The 16,614-nt window shown below is 43.3% G+C and overlaps 1 protein-coding gene and 1 non-coding gene across 3 annotated transcripts; one reads left to right on the top strand and one right to left on the bottom strand.

Moving 5' to 3' along the window:
• Positions 1-197: 197 nt before the first annotated feature.
• On the top strand, positions 198-16,188 carry LOC104776129 (anther-specific proline-rich protein APG-like). 2 transcript variants are annotated; one of them, XM_010500142.3, is made up of 5 exons: positions 198-1,051; positions 1,149-1,279; positions 1,365-1,628; positions 15,531-15,777; positions 15,879-16,188. In XM_010500142.3, the coding sequence occupies exons 1-5, from the start codon at positions 283-285 to the stop codon at positions 16,073-16,075; spliced, it is 1,608 nt and encodes a 535-aa protein (XP_010498444.2). In that variant the 5' UTR covers positions 198-282; the 3' UTR covers positions 16,076-16,188. The 2 variants fall into 2 exon arrangements, with proteins under 2 accessions (XP_010498444.2, XP_087364822.1); XM_087508696.1 differs by lacking the exons at positions 15,531-15,777; positions 15,879-16,188 and adding an exon at positions 1,992-2,670.
• Positions 4,184-4,290, bottom strand: LOC147946693 (small nucleolar RNA R71). The gene has a single exon (XR_015595638.1). It is a non-coding gene; the product is annotated as a small nucleolar RNA R71 (small nucleolar RNA).
• Positions 16,189-16,614: the final 426 nt, after the last annotated feature.

Genomic DNA, 16,614 nt, shown 5'->3' on the forward strand with positions numbered 1-16,614 from the left:
ATTCAAAAGAGTTTCTTTCTCATGAGTTTTTATGGATACATAAGTCACGAGAGATGATAGGAAGAGTTCAGTTCCAGCTTGTAACTGGAGACCGAATAAGGGGAGGTCTCAAATTGTGTGATGACAGAAGCCTTGAGACACATGCAACTTGAAAAAGGCCACATAAATCGCATGTACGTAATGCATTATGCATATATATACATACGCACGCACATATTGACATGAAGACAGTGGCAAACACTTGAATGAAAACTGTTATTTTTTACTACTGGTAGTAAAACCATGACGCGATCGTCCTTGGTCGATTCTTGTTCATATTCGAGAATATCTCGTTTTATTTTCTTTCTGTTATCCTTTTGTATCTTCTTCTTGACAACGACCAATGCTCAAGTCATGCATAGACAGCTCTGGCCTTGGCCAATGTGGCCTCGGCCGTATCCACAGCCGTGGCCGATGGATCCACCAGCATTTGACCCATTACCAAAGTCTTCCCCACCACCTAGCCCATCCCCAAAACCTGTCTCACCACCAGGACCATCTCCATGCCCACCAACACCACCAAAGCCTCAACCCAAGCCACCACCAGCACCTAGCCCATCTGCATGCCCACCACCAGCACCTAGCCCATCTGCATGCCCACCACCACCACCTAAGCCCCAACCAAAGCCGCCACCACCAGCATGCCCACCAACACCACCTAAACCAGCACCAAAGCCAGCGCCACCACCAGCACCAAAGCCAGTCCCATGTCCATCACCACCAAAGCCAGCGCCACCAGCTCCAAAGAATAAGCCACCACCTGCCCCAGCTCCAAAACCTATCCCAACACCACCGCCTGCCCCAAAGCCAAAACCTGCTCCGTCACCACCTAAGCCAGAGAACAAAACCATACCGGCCGTGTTTTTCTTTGGGGATTCGGTCTTTGACACAGGGAATAACAATAACCGAGACACAAAGATGAAAAGTAATTATCGTCCTTATGGTATGGATTTCAAATTCGGAGTTGCCACTGGTAGATTCAGCAATGGAAGGGTTGCTTCTGATTATCTAGGTTTGTACTCTCGCTATAAAACATGATGAAAAATAACGAGAAGTAAACCCAATTTCAAATTAGTTACATCTTTTTTTTGTCTCCTTAATCCCAATAGCCAAATATCTTGGAGTAAAAGAAATCGTACCTGCATATTTCGACTCGAAAACACAACCAAACGATCTTCTTACGGGCGTCTCTTTTGCCTCGGGTGGTGCTGGCTACAACCCTGCGACATCCAAAGCAGCAGTAAGTTCGAATCAATTTTATCATCATTGTCATATGATTTATTATATTTGCAGCAATAATCATTCATTTGGTTTATTTAAATCAGAATGCAATACCAATGCTCGACCAATTGACATATTTCCAAGACTACATAGAGAAAGTAAATAAGGTAGTAAGACAAGAGCAGACTGGAGAAGTGTTGGCAGGTTTAGAGAAGACCAATAAGATAATATCCAAAGGAGTAGCAATCGTCGTAGCGGGAAGTAATGATTTGATCATTACATATTTTGGAAGTGGTGCTCAACGACTCAAAAATGACGTCGACTCTTATACCACTTTCATTGCTGACTCTGCCGCCAGTTTCGTTTTGGTACGTATTATTATTATATATCCTTCTATTTTATGCTTTTCTAACTTCATAAATTTACGTCCAAACATTATTTAACTTGCGAAATTAGCATACTTTTTTTTTTTTTTTAATAAATTTAGGGACTTAAACTATTGGGCTACAAGCTTACATATGTAAAAAAGATTACATCATTTTTGGGGTATATATATTATGTGACTTGATGATATGTCTATATTTTGTCTCTCCTTAGCTTATTTTTATCATGCATTTAGCTAGGATAACTCATTGGTTTGCATCGTTTTCTAGTTTTTTTCTATACACTTTGCACGTCTAGGTAGCTCTTGCATCATCCTTGCATACATTGTGCATTTTGGAGTATTTCAGGTATTTAGGAAACGTTGGAAGCTATTCTCGTCCGAGCCATGGTCACCACCTTCATTCTCGTCCGAGCCATGGTCACCATCTTCGTTTCGTCCGAGCCATGGTCACCATCTTCATTCTCGTCCGAGCCATGGTCACCATCTTCATTCTCGTCCGAGCCATGGTCACCATCTTCGTTTCGTCCGAGCCATGGTCACCATCTTCATTCTCGTCCGAGCCATGGTCACCATCTTCGTTTCGTCCAAGCCATGGTCACCATCTTCATTCTCGTCCGAGCCATGGTCACCATCTCCGTCTCGTCCGAGCCATTGTCACCATCTCCGTTCCGTCCGAGCTATCCGTCCAAGCCATGCTCCTCAGCCTTCCATCCGAGCTATGATGACATTGGATTCCATTCGACGCACATGGACTTGATCGCACATGTCGGGAAGAAAGACGTTTGGTTTCACATGCTTCAGGAGATTACCGAACCGACGCTTTACCTTGTCGTTTTAAGTTTTAGGGCTTTCCATGTTGGACTACTATATATACATTTTGTTAAGTCTTTGCGGAGACATCTTATCTTTTAATCTCGTTTTCGTTCCCAGAAGGTTTTTAACCTAGCATCCAAAACACGTTCTCAGACTTGTATTCCGATATCGTTGAGATTTATTGAGATTTTGCATTTGATTCCTTCTACAAAGTTGTTAATCTTATTTTTATCTATCTTATTATGCTTGATTCAATGATTTCGGTGTTTGCATCCTTGACTATGATTTTCGGATCTGAGTAGTGTGGTAGTTCCTGAGGATGGGATAGATTAGGTGGAGGATCTTAGGATGTAGAGTGTTTAAGCTTTGATTGTAAAATTCCCTTCTGGACTAGAGTTAGAATTACTTGTTTCTCTCTGATCAATTGGAACTAGGTTCGAGACATTTCCGCACCCAAAAGGTGTTTGATGAAATGTCTGACCAACTAGTGCCAGAGACTTACGTTCCTAGCCTAAGAGATTAGTTGTCTAGGATGTTTGTTGACACGAATGAACTTGTCTGTCATGCCTGCTCGACCACGTTTCTCTAGCGAGAGCTAGGTATGGAAGTGGTTGCGTCTGAGTAGCTTTTGCCAAGAGATTGGATTAGCTAAGTTGTGATGTTCATTGTTTAGGGATACTTTGCTTATGGTATGTTAAACACTCCTTAGACTAGAATACTCCACCGACATCAATTACCCCATCCTTAGGACTTCTTTCTTTCTGATTTTTATTACATTCCTGGAACTGTTTCGTTTGTTCATGCTTAGAATCGTTTGCGTTTTTATTCACTTTCGCTTCTTGTCATGCATTCTTGTTTCTTGTTCTGTGACTCATTTCCATTTCGCATTTTGATCATTCTAGGACTCTTAGATAAAAACACTCTTTGAATTGGCTTAACTTGTGATTCCTTGATTGCATCTTGATTGCTAGCAACATCCCATTTGGATTGACACCTTAAATACTACAACACTTAAGGTTAATTGAACCTGCTAGGAGACACAAAAATCTTAGTATCAATTTGGCGCCGTTGCCATTTGGGATTCGTATTGTTACATTTGAGATTTCAAGTTTTGCAAGATTAAGTTCTGTTACACTTATCATTCTGAGTACTGACTTGTTTTGGTTGTTTGCTTGTTTGTTTTGCATCTCAGGAACCTGTTGATTGCAACCTTGCATGCACACCAGATCAAGAGGGCATCAGAATCTCCTTCCTGTGATCGACGAAATCAACCGGTTGCAACGCCCACGACAAGCTCGTCAACCCGTTGAGCATCTCGCACACGTCACTATGGAACAACAGCATGAACCACATCAGGGACCGCGAAACATTGGTGCTGGGGATGCACCGAACACTCACACTCAACGTGCTGGAATCGTCCCTCCCGCCGTGCCGAACAACAACTTCGAGATCAAAAGTGGTCTGATTACCATGATCCAAGGAAACAAGTTTCACGGGTTGCCTATGGAGGATCCACTCGACCACTTGGACGAGTTCGACCGTCTTTGTGGTCTCACCAAGATCAACGGCGTGAGTGAGGATGGTTACAAGTTGCGCCTCTTCCCTTTCTCCCTGGGAGACAAGGCTCATCAATGGGAGAAAAACCTTCCCAAGGGCTCAATCACCACCTGGGATGGCTGCAAGAAGGCATTCTTGGCCAAGTTTTTCTCTAACTCCAGAACGGCACGTCTCAGGAATGAGATTTCCAGTTTCACTCAGAGGAGCTCAGAATCATTCTGTGAAGCCTGGGAGCGTTTCAAGGGTTACCACAGCCAGTGTCCACACCATGGTTTCAGCAACGAGTCACTGCTGAGCACTCTATACCGTGGTGTACTTCCAAAAATCCGCATGCTGCTTGACACTGCTTCCAACGGTAATTTCTTGAACAAAGAGGTTGAGGAAGGATGGCAATTGGTTGAGAATCTCGCCCAGTCAGACGGCAACTACAATGAGGATTATGACCGCACATTTCGCGGCGACGCTGGGTCTGAAGAGAAGTACAAGAAGGACCTCAAGAATGTAAATGAGAAGCTTGACCGTATCTTGCTGAGCCAGCAGAGGAGCGTCCACTTCGTCTCTGAGGACGACCCTTTCCAAGTTCCAGATGGGGAGGGTGAGCAGAGTGAAGAGATCAGCTATGTTCAGAATCAGGGTGGCTACAACAAAGGTTACAACCCCTACAAGACGAATCCCAATTTGTCTTACCGAAGTACCAATGTTGCTAATCCACAAGATCAGGTGTACCCTCCTCAACAACAACAGCAAGGGCAACAAAAACCTTTTGTGCCTTACAATCCGGGATTCGCTCCAAAACAACAGTTCCAGCAGGGTTACCAAGCTCCCTCGGGACCACCGCCAGGATTCCGCCCTCAACCAGTTCAGCCTACACCAACCCCAGATCAAGAACTGAAGCATATGATGCAACAAATTCTTCAGGGTCAAGCTAGCGGTTCCATGGATACTGCAAAGAAGTTCGCTGACCTAAGTCAGCGGATGGAATGTTCCTACAATGATCTGAACGTCAAATTCGAAACTCTGAATTCGAAGATAAGGTACATGGAGGGCCAATCGGTTTCTACTTCTGCACCAAAGCCTGGCCAATTCCCAGGTAAAGCTGTTCAGAACCCCAAGGAGTTTGCCAGTGCCATTACGCTAAGAAGTGGGAAAACATTGCCTCCCAGGCAAGGAGTACCAGACGTCACTGAGGACAGTGCGGAATTAGATGGGGAGGATTTTGGTCAGGATGACACTCAGATGGAGAACCCCGTCGAGGCAGTCAAAGATCCAATCGAGCCAGTGAAGCAATCCGAGCCTGAAGCTGTTAAGGAGCCTGCTGTTCCTGAAGACAGACCTGCGAAGTTCATCCCTCCACCGTACAAGCCTCCTCTACCATTTCCAGTGAGGTTCAAGAAGCAGCTTACTGAGAAGTACAAAGCCTTGTTCGAAAAGCAAGTCAAGGAGATTGAGTTGAGAATGCCATTGCTAGATGCATTCGCACTTGTTCCTCACTACCAGAAATTCCTCAAGGACTTGGTGATGGAGAGATCAAAAGAAGTTCAAGGCATGGTGGTACTAAGTCTTGAGTGCAGTGCAATCATCCAGAAGAAGGTTGTACCCAAGAAGCTCAAAGATCCTGGATCATTCACTCTTCCCTGCTCCATTGGACCCATGTCTTTTGAGAGGTGCTTATGTGATCTTGGCGCTTCAGTGAATCTGATGCCATTCTCTGTGGCTAAGAGGTTGGGTTTCACAAGGTTTAAGGGATGCGACATCTCCCTCATCCTTGCAGATAGATCAGTGAGACTTCCACATGGTATCTTAGAGGACTTACCTGTCAGGATCAGAGACGTGGAAGTACCAACTGACTTCGTGGTTCTGGAGATGGATGAAGAACCTAAAGATCCTCTGATTTTAGGAAGACCGTTCCTAGCGACTGCTGGAGCCATCATTGATGTCAGAAATGGCAAGATTGATCTTAATCTGGGCGATGACTTCATCATGAAGTTTGATATCAAGGATACTTTGAAGAAGCCAACAATAGGAGGACAAGTCTTCTATATTGAAGAGATGGATAAGTTGGCTGATGAGCTGTTGGAGGAACTAGCTGAGGAGGATCATCTCAAAACTGCTCTAACCAAGGATGGAGAAGAAGGGTTCCTGCATGGGGAGACAACTTGTTACAAGAATATGCTAGATTCCCACAGAGAAACGGATGGATCAGAGGAATTCGAGCAGATATCTGACGCAAAGGAGGTACGTGCAGTTGAGACAGAGAGTTCAGAACGTGATATCTCCCACTCGACCGCGATCATTCCAGACTCCCGTGCTGATGACTGGTCGGAACTGAAAGCTCCGAAGGTAGAACTCAAAACTCTCCCTTCCGGACTCAGGTACGTTTTTCTGGGAACCAATTCTACTTATCCTGTCATAGTGAATGCTAGGTTGAGTGATGATGAATTGGGGTTGCTAGTCACTGAGCTAAAAAAGTTTAGAAAGGCCATAGGTTATTCTTTAGATGATATCAAAGGAATCTCACCTAGTCTTTGCACACATAGGATCAATCTTGAAAATGAGTCTTATGCTAGTATTGAACCCCAAAGAAGATTGAACCCTAATCTGAAAGAAGTAGTAAAGAAAGAAATCCTAAAACTGCTTGATGCTGGAGTTATCTATCCTATCTCTGATAGTACTTGGGTATCTCCAGTGCACTGTGTACCTAAGAAGGGAGGCATAACTGTGATCAAAAACGACAAAAATGAGTTAATCCCAACTAGAACCATCACAGGACATAGGATGTGTATAGATTATAGGAAGTTGAATGCTGTATCTAGGAAAGATCATTTTCCTTTGCCTTTCATTGATCAAATGTTGGAAAGACTAGCTAGTCATCCCTATTATTGTTTCCTTGATGGGTATAGTGGATTCTTCCAAATCCCTATTCACCCAAATGATCAGGAAAAGACAACCTTTACTTGTCCCTATGGCACATTTGCCTACAGACGCATGCCATTTGGTTTGTGCAATGCTCCTGCCACCTTTCAGAGGTGCATGACTTCAATTTTCTCGGATTTAATTGAGGAGTCAGTGGAAGTGTTTATGGACGACTTCTCTGTATACGGTTCCACTTTCTCCTCCTGTTTGTTAAATTTGTGCAGGGTATTGACGCGATGTGAGGAGACGAACCTGGTGCTGAACTGGGAGAAGTGCCATTTCATGGTTGAAGAAGGGATTGTTCTGGGACACAAAATTTCTGAGAAAGGGATTGAGGTTGACAAAGCTAAGATTGAGGTCATGGTTCAGCTTCAACAGCCTAAGACAGTGAAGGACATCAGGAGTTTTCTGGGACATGCTGGGTTTTACAGGAGATTCATCAAGGACTTCTCAAAAATTGCAAGACCTTTGACAAGGTTGTTGTGCAAGGAGGTTGAGTTCGAATTTGATGCAGCATGTTTGGAAGCTTTCAGCAAGATCAAGGAGGCCTTGGTTTCAGCACCCATAGTGCAAGCTCCGAATTGGGATCATCCTTTTGAGATCATGTGTGATGCTTCAGACTTCGCAGTTGGAGCAGTTCTGGGACAGCGTATTGACAAGAAGCTTCATGTCATCTACTACGCAAGTCGCACCTTGGACGAGACCCAGGGAAGGTATGCTACCACAGAGAAGGAACTCCTAGCAGTTGTGTTTGCATTCGAGAAATTCAGGAGTTATCTTGTAGGTTCGAAGGTCATTGTGTATACCGATCATGCCGCTCTGAGACACATCTACTCGAAGAAGGATACCAAACCGAGACTGCTGAGATGGATCCTGCTTCTCCAAGAGTTTGACATGGAGATAGTTGACAAGAAAGGAATAGAAAATGGAGTTGCAGACCACTTGTCAAGAATGAGGATAGAAGATGTTGTTCCAATAAATGACTCAATGCCTGAGGAACAACTTCTGGTAGCCCAGGTTTGTGAGCGGATGCATGACACAGGGGTTGAGAACCTCAAAATCAGATGCATGGCAATCACTTCTGAGACTGCACCCTGGTATGCAGATGTTGTGAATTACAAGGTATGTGGAGAAGTTCCTGATGACATGGATCCATACAGGAAGAAGAAGCTTTTCAGAGAGGTCAACCACTACTTCTGGGATGAACCCTATCTGTACAAGAGAGGTTCTGACGGTCTGTTCAGAAGATGCATAGCAGAAGGGGAAGTGCAGGGAGTGCTTGAGCATTGTCACGGTTCCGTCTACGGAGGTCATTTCGCCACATTCAAGACAGCTCAGAAGGTTCTCCAAGCAGGTCTCTGGTGGCCAACCTTGTTCAAAGACGCTCACAACTTCATCACCAAGTGTGACGCTTGTCAGAGGATGGGCAACATCACAAGGAGAAACGAGATGCCCCAAAATCCAATCCTGGAAGTGGAGATATTTGACGTCTGGGGGATAGACTTCATGGGTCCTTTCAACCCCCCATCTAATGGGAATGTCTATATCTTGGTGGCAGTTGATTACGTTTCTAAGTGGGTCGAAGCCATAGCCAGCCCCACCAATGATCACAAGGTTGTTCTGAAGCTGTTCAAAAGTATAATCTTTCCAAGGTATGGGATACCTAGAGCGGTGATCAGTGATGGTGGAACTCACTTCGTCAACAAAGTTTTTGAGAGCATGCTGAGAAAGTATGGGGTCAAGCACAAAGTGTCTACTGCGTATCACCCTCAGACCAGCGGTCAGGTTGAAGTTTCGAACAAACAGATCAAGGGTATCTTGTCAAGAATTGTTGGAGTCTCGAAGAAAGATTGGTCTGTCAAGTTGGACGAGACTCTTTGGGCATACAGAACAGCGTTCAAGACGCCAATAGGCAGAACACCGTTTCAGTTGGTATATGGTAAAGCATGTCATCTCCCTGTGGAGGTTGAGTACAAGGCACTTTGGGCAATCAAGCTGCTGAACTTGGATATTGACACAGCTCAGGCTAAGAGAACTCTTGACATCCATGAGTTGGAAGAAATAAGACTTGATGCTTATGAGAGTTCCAAGATTTACAAGGAGAGGACAAAGAATTTTCATGACAAGAAGATTATTGTCAAGGAGCTCAAAGCTGGAGATCAGGTTTTGCTGTTCAATTCCAGACTTAAGTTATTTCCTGGAAAGCTTAAGTCTAGGTGGTCTGGACCATTTACAGTCAAAGACGTTTTGCCATTTGGAGCTATCACTCTTCTGAACAAGGATGGCAGCGAATTCACTGTAAACGGCCAAAGAGTAAAAAAATATTTAGCTGATCAAATCCGCCCAGAGGGGTTTTCTGTACTCCTCCATGAACCCCAAAAAGCATAAAAAGCTGAAAAGTCAAGCTAGAGACTTTAAACAAGCTCACTTGGGAGGAAGTCCCAAAGGTATCACTGTAAATATTTTTAGGATTCTTGTGTTTTTAATTTTTGTTTTTGGTTTTCTGTGTTCAGGAATCTACAGAAGGGAGTGTGTGCAACAAAGATAGAGGATACAGAGAAAAACAGAGTGAAAAGGAGAGGGAGCAAAAAAAAAAAAAAAAAAAAAAAAAAAAAAAAAAAAAAACGAAAAAACGAAAAGAAAGCAACCCACTTGCATCTCCCTCTTTGTTGGCTTCCCCTCCCACGTGAACCTCTATTATCTTCAATCACCTCACTCCTCCCCCTCTCTTGTTCCCTCACAACAAACACATCACTTTATGTCTTCTTTCTTCCCATCACTCCACCACTCTTCCTTCTTTTCTCCTCTTTAAATTCAACTCTCCCCTCCCTTCACTCTTCACCCCTACCAAACAAATACTCTCCTCACGACCATTATTATTCCACTCCCTCATCACTCTTTGTTTACGTTCTCACTTTGTTCTATTACCTCTGCTCACTCTCCATCTTCGACCTGCTGCAGTTCACTCTCCATCTTCTCGCCGAAGCTCCACTCTCCCGTTCATCACCGCCGTCTCACCCCGCGCTTCCGTGAGGCATCAACCGAGCTACTGTCGCAATCTGCGTTTTGACCGAGCCACTGTGACCATCTTGCTGTCGTCCGAGCCACTGCGACCATCTTCGTGTGTTTCGCGCCATACTCACTCTCATTGATTTTTTTTGCGATTTTTATTATTGCTCGGTCACTAACCTACTAATCTTTGATTTTGAGTTTGAATTGTTTCACCTTTGCAATGTCTGACAATTTTTGGGATGAGATGTATGATAAGTATGGTTGTCAGGTTCCAGGACGTGTTGCTACTTCCAAGCCGCCTACGCAAGGCGCTGGGTCAAGCAGACCGGCCAAACCGCTCTCTAAGAGTAAGAGTCGCGGGAAGCGACCGGCACAAGCTTCACACTCAAAGGAGGACGGGAGCGATTATGAACAGGAGGAACCCGCTTTGCGCTCAACACCAGCTCCCAGAAAATCGGTCAAACGGAAGAGCACTGAGACGAAATTAACTCCCAAGGAATACTACGAGCTGTTCCAGCAGATGGAGTTTGAGGGAACAAGATATCCCCATGTTGAGACTATGCAGCAACTTGGGATTTGGGAGGATGTTCAGTATCTGTTTAGCCGGTGCCATCTGGGGGGAATCATGAACACACCAAAAAGCGGATACAGGGAGGAGACAATTCAGTTCCTCTGTACTCTGGAGACGCATCTGTATGCGGATGAGCCGGGAATGATGTCTGATGGAGGTCTGGGCTACATTACATTTCGCGTTCATGGCCAGTTCTACACTCTCAGTTTCAAAACTATCGAAGAGATGTTTGGATTTCCCAGCGGAACAGGGACTACGCCGCAGTTCGATCGAGATGAGATATCCGCACTCTGGGCAACGATTGGGAGTGCACCCACATTCACCTCCTCGAAGACAAAAGCGCTGAACGTGCGGAGCCCAGTGTTGCGTTACTTCCAGAAGGCGGTCACCAATGCATTTTACGCTAAAGAGATTAAAGGATACATGACGAATGGCGATCTAGAGATGATCGATTTGGCGCTTAAGGGACTCTCATTCACTGCCATAGATTGCACCGCGCTGCAAGGTGACATATCCAACGCTTCCGTCTCGCTCTACCTTATCAACCACATGCTGACATACAAGCATTGGGTCTCGCGACTAAGCCTCAACCACACTCCCGGAGTGATGTGCATGGGAGGCATCGTGACTTGGTTCCTTGAGGCTGCTGGCGTCCCCCTACACTCTGAGGCGCACCCACCACGTTGGATAGACCTCCGCTACCTGCGACAGCTACGCACTTTGGATTGGGGTTTGAGGCATGGAAGGTTGCTCTACAATTTTGTGCATCCTGCGGTCGGACCTTCGAGATTACTCCTCCCTTGCGTCGAGTTGACTACAATCTTAGGTGGAGAGCATATCGAGTTTATCCCTCCTACGACAATCTTATACAACTCTGAAGCTGAAGAGGATCATGTCGACGTTGTGGAAACACGCGCGGAGCCAATGGAAGAAGACACAGAGGACTACCGCCCAGAGGAGTACCGCCCGGAGCAATTCCACTTCGAGGAGTACTCGGATCCGAGAATGTCCAAGGGGGATCGAGCCGCTCATCATAGACTCAACCTGCTGCAACAATGGGGGAAAGCCAGAGACAAAACGTTTAGCCGTTTCACCAAGAGTGTCATGAACTTCATGCGTAAGTTTAGCTGTTCGACATCCACAACCGCGGTCCCAAGGTCCATCCCCGAGGATACCATACCAATGCCAGGACGCCCTTCCGCGAACCTAGAGCGAACACCTTCTCCGATTCCATCACCCGCACGTCAATCTTCATATGTGCCACGACAGCGCCCATCTTCTCCCGTCCCTTCACGCCACTCATCACATGAATCTAGGGAGAGAAGGGGACGCGGTTTGCGTGGTTCAAAAGCCTCCTCAAGTCGTCGATCAGCGCGTCGTTCTGCAGCTCAAGCTGAGCAAGAGGTTGAGCAACAAGTTGGGCAGCAAGGTGATTATCAGCCTACGGATGTGGTAGTATTGGTCTCGGACCATGGCGAGTCTAGAGTCGACGACATGCAGTGCGACGAGCAGCCGAGCACTTATCAGAACACTCAAGCGGTTGAGCAACAAGTCGACCCACCAGGTGAGACCACTCCTGCGGATACCGAACACGGTGAAGGACAGAGCCAGTACCACGCACCAGCTCCTTGGGCGAGCTCAGACTCCTTTTTCTACTACTGAGGTACTCCTACCTTCCTTTGTATATACCATTTCATTTCTGCATTGTTTGTATTGTGATTCTTAAATCCTCCAGCAAATTTTTCTTACACAGGAGACTGTGTATTTTAAGTTTGGGGGAGGGTTTGAGATGATGTATCTAATGTCGTGTTTTGTGATTCTTATTTCAAATCTTTGCATCATATCATGTTTGAGTCTGCATCCATCTATTTGCATAGAAAAACCATAAAAAAATTTGAAAAAAAAAAAAATTTCGAAAATTTCCACAAAAACAGAGTGTTCATGTAGTTTGCAATTGCATATTAGGATTGAGTCTAGGTTTATTCATATAGGGTTGTTGCATTTAGCATAGGGGTTGATGATGATTGTAACCTTGTTAGCATGTTGGATTCAATAGGATAGGATCAAGGCCCTTGTTCTTAGTTCTTTGATGCTTGTTGATTGAACTTGAAAATTTAAGATTGAAGCATGTTTTGAATTGATATCATTCCCTATCTACTTGAACCTAATCCTGACTTGCAATTATCCTGTTATGCATTGAAGTTGAACTCATGGATACCATATACATACTTGGATTGTCTTTCACATTTTTACCACCCTTGTCGATCCAAGTAGCTGATTCCCATCTTTGGAACAGTTCCCCGCACCCTTAACCAACCGTTCTTTCAAGCCAATTGTATTCTTGAATGTCAGGCCTTTTTCCGAGTTGAGCTTGTTAGAAAGTGTTAGGTTCTAACCGACAAGAGTAGGATCCTGTGTAGTTCTAGTTCGCGTTATCCGGACTAGTAGGACTAGGTGAGAACTCGATTTTGGGTATTGGGTATGGATTTGTGCAGAAAAGTGAAGTGTAAACAGAAAGTAAAGGGGAGAAAGTCTTTAGGAGGGGGATGTGTTTTCAAGGTTTACAAGTCTAGTAAAGGATTTGGGTTGAGCAAAACAATGAGTTATTGGTTCTGGGCATAAAACGAAAAGATTAGACAAAGGAAAGAAAGTAAAAATGCTTATGATGTCTAGAGTCCTTAGAAGAAAAGAAAAAGAACCATAGTGATAATAAAGATTTCCCAATCTGCTAGAATGATAATAAGTGAACTTCCCCTAAGACCAAGTATAAAGAGTGAAAGAATGGGTTTGAGATGATGTTTCTGATGAAGGGTAGAGATAGGACCAACTTCGGTTTGGAATGTTCTTTGGGTAGACAGGACGCTGCTCTTGTATGTATCAGTTGGTTTCAACCTTTAGCCTTCTCTTAAGCTCAACTCATTTTTGTGAGAGAACCTTGTCATGTATTGATGAAACCACTCGAGAAGGAGACCATCTAAGTCTCCAACCCTTCACCCTAGCCAAATGAGTTCAACGACATTGCTTAGCTTGATTCACGGTTCTCTGTTAATGAATGTTAAAGGGAATGATTGATAGGATTGCATGTGTAAAAAAAAATATAGAGTTCTTTCACCATGCATCATAGAACTAAAAACAAGGACCTTGATTCTAACTATTTTATTTAGCATGTTTTAGGTTCTGAGACCCCATCTTCACACCTCTTCTCCATACTCTATTCTTGATTGTTTGCTTGAGGGCAAGCAAAGAGTAAGCTTGGGGGAGTTGATATGTCTATATTTTGTCTCTCCTTAGCTTATTTTTATCATGCATTTAGCTAGGATAACTCATTGGTTTGCATCGTTTTCTAGTTTTTTTCTATACACTTTGCACGTCTAGGTAGCTCTTGCATCATCCTTGCATACATTGTGCATTTTGGAGTATTTCAGGTATTTAGGAAACGTTGGAAGCTATTCTCGTCCGAGCCATGGTCACCACCTTCATTCTCGTCCGAGCCATGGTCACCATCTTCGTTTCGTCCGAGCCATGGTCACCATCTTCATTCTCGTCCGAGCCATGGTCACCATCTTCATTCTCGTCCGAGCCATGGTCACCATCTTCGTTTCGTCCGAGCCATGGTCACCATCTTCATTCTCGTCCGAGCCATGGTCACCATCTTCGTTTCGTCCAAGCCATGGTCACCATCTTCATTCTCGTCCGAGCCATGGTCACCATCTCCGTCTCGTCCGAGCCATTGTCACCATCTCCGTTCCGTCCGAGCTATCCGTCCAAGCCATGCTCCTCAGCCTTCCATCCGAGCTATGATGACATTGGATTCCATTCGACGCACATGGACTTGATCGCACATGTCGGGAAGAAAGACGTTTGGTTTCACATGCTTCAGGAGATTACCGAACCGACGCTTTACCTTGTCGTTTTAAGTTTTAGGGCTTTCCATGTTGGACTACTATATATACATTTTGTTAAGTCTTTGCGGAGACATCTTATCTTTTAATCTCGTTTTCGTTCCCAGAAGGTTTTTAACCTAGCATCCAAAACACGTTCTCAGACTTGTATTCCGATATCGTTGAGATTTATTGAGATTTTGCATTTGATTCCTTCTACAAAGTTGTTAATCTTATTTTTATCTATCTTATTATGCTTGATTCAATGATTTCGGTGTTTGCATCCTTGACTATGATTTTCGGATCTGAGTAGTGTGGTAGTTCCTGAGGATGGGATAGATTAGGTGGAGGATCTTAGGATGTAGAGTGTTTAAGCTTTGATTGTAAAATTCCCTTCTGGACTAGAGTTAGAATTACTTGTTTCTCTCTGATCAATTGGAACTAGGTTCGAGACATTTTCGCACCCAAAAGGTGTTTGATGAAATGTCTGACCAACTAGTGCCAGAGACTTACGTTCCTAGCCTAAGAGATTAGTTGTCTAGGATGTTTGTTGACACGAATGAACTTGTCTGTCATGCCTGCTCGACCACGTTTCTCTAGCGAGAGCTAGGTATGGAAGTGGTTGCGTCTGAGTAGCTTTTGCCAAGAGATTGGATTAGCTAAGTTGTGATGTTCATTGTTTAGGGATACTTTGCTTATGGTATGTTAAACACTCCTTAGACTAGAATACTCCACCGACATCAATTACCCCATCCTTAGGACTTCTTTCTTTCTGATTTTTATTACATTCCTGGAACTGTTTCGTTTGTTCATGCTTAGAATCGTTTGCGTTTTTATTCACTTTCGCTTCTTGTCATGCATTCTTGTTTCTTGTTCTGTGACTCATTTCCATTTCGCATTTTGATCATTCTAGGACTCTTAGATAAAAACACTCTTTGAATTGGCTTAACTTGTGATTCCTTGATTGCATCTTGATTGCTAGCAACATCCCATTTGGATTGACACCTTAAATACTACAACACTTAAGGTTAATTGAACCTGCTAGGAGACACAAAAATCTTAGTATCACTTGATTATCAAAAATGATATTTCGTGAATAACATAATGTAAATGTAAAATGTATAAATTGGGTATGCAGCAATTGTATGGATATGGAGCAAGACGTATAGGAGTGATCGGAGCACCACCACTTGGATGTGTACCATCACAACTAGTAAAGAAAAAGAAACAATGCAACAAAGAGCTTAATTATGCTGCTCAGCTTTTCAACTCTAAACTCATCCTGATCTTGGGTCAACTGTCAAAAACGCTACCAAATTCTACATTGGTTTATATGGATATCTACACTGTCTTCAGTCAGATGCTAGAAACTCCTGGAGATTATGGTAAATAATTCATTGTGACAATTCATGTAAAGTAACGCTATAGTTATTTATATTAAACGATCATGCATGCATATTAATTTTTTAAAAATATTTGCATGCAGGATTTGAAGAAGTAAAAAAACCGTGTTGCAAAACAGGATTATTGAGCGGAGGTGCCCTCTGCAAAAAGTCTACATCGAAAATATGTCCCAATACATCTTCTTATTTGTTTTGGGACGGTATGCATCCTACTCAGAGAGCTTATGAAACTATAAACAAAGCACTTGTAAACGAATACGGTTATATTTTATCTAAATAATAACTTCTTTTTTTAACATTATTTAGCTCATACAAAAATAAAAACTTTTGCAATGTAATAATGTAGAATACATGAGCCGTTTCTGTGACTAATTAATAATGTCGTTAAGCAAACAACATTTGAGATAGTACTATGTAAGATTTTTCTTTTGCGTTAAATGAATCCTTATCCAGTCATGTTTGTGATGTACTAAGTTTTAGTCTGTAATTCTGAGTTCTTGATTTTTGTATGAACAATTTAGTTATATTTCTATGATTTATATCCAGTGTATTAAAAGAATAAAACTAACACAGTAAATTTTAGAATATGATATATATAGTTTCTTAAGAGAGCTGTGTGCGACTTCATCGATTGGGTTTGTGTCTACGACTTTACGCTGATAGACAAACGCTTTTGCATATAAGTTGTTGAAATCATAGCGATCAAAATATTAGATTAAGTTCATTCGAAAATGGCATTTAGATCTTTGAGAAGTTGAAACCAAATCTCAAGCAACCTAAAATAATTTTGAAAATTTAGAAGTTATACTTGATAAAAAA

This window comes from Camelina sativa, chromosome 3 (genome assembly GCF_030686135.1).
Source record: "Camelina sativa cultivar CO46 ecotype springtype chromosome 3, ASM3068613v1".
NCBI classification, from domain to species: domain Eukaryota; kingdom Viridiplantae; phylum Streptophyta; class Magnoliopsida; order Brassicales; family Brassicaceae; genus Camelina; species Camelina sativa.

Coding starts and splice junctions, on each gene's coding strand:
- LOC104776129 (XM_010500142.3), top strand. CDS start 283: ATGACGCGATCGTCCTTGGTCGATTCTTGTTCATATTCGAGAATATCT. Junction 1,052..1,148: donor GGTTGCTTCTGATTATCTAG/GTTTGTACTCTC, acceptor TAATCCCAATAG/CCAAATATCTTGGAGTAAAA. Junction 1,629..15,530: donor CTGCCGCCAGTTTCGTTTTG/GTACGTATTATT, acceptor TTGGGTATGCAG/CAATTGTATGGATATGGAGC.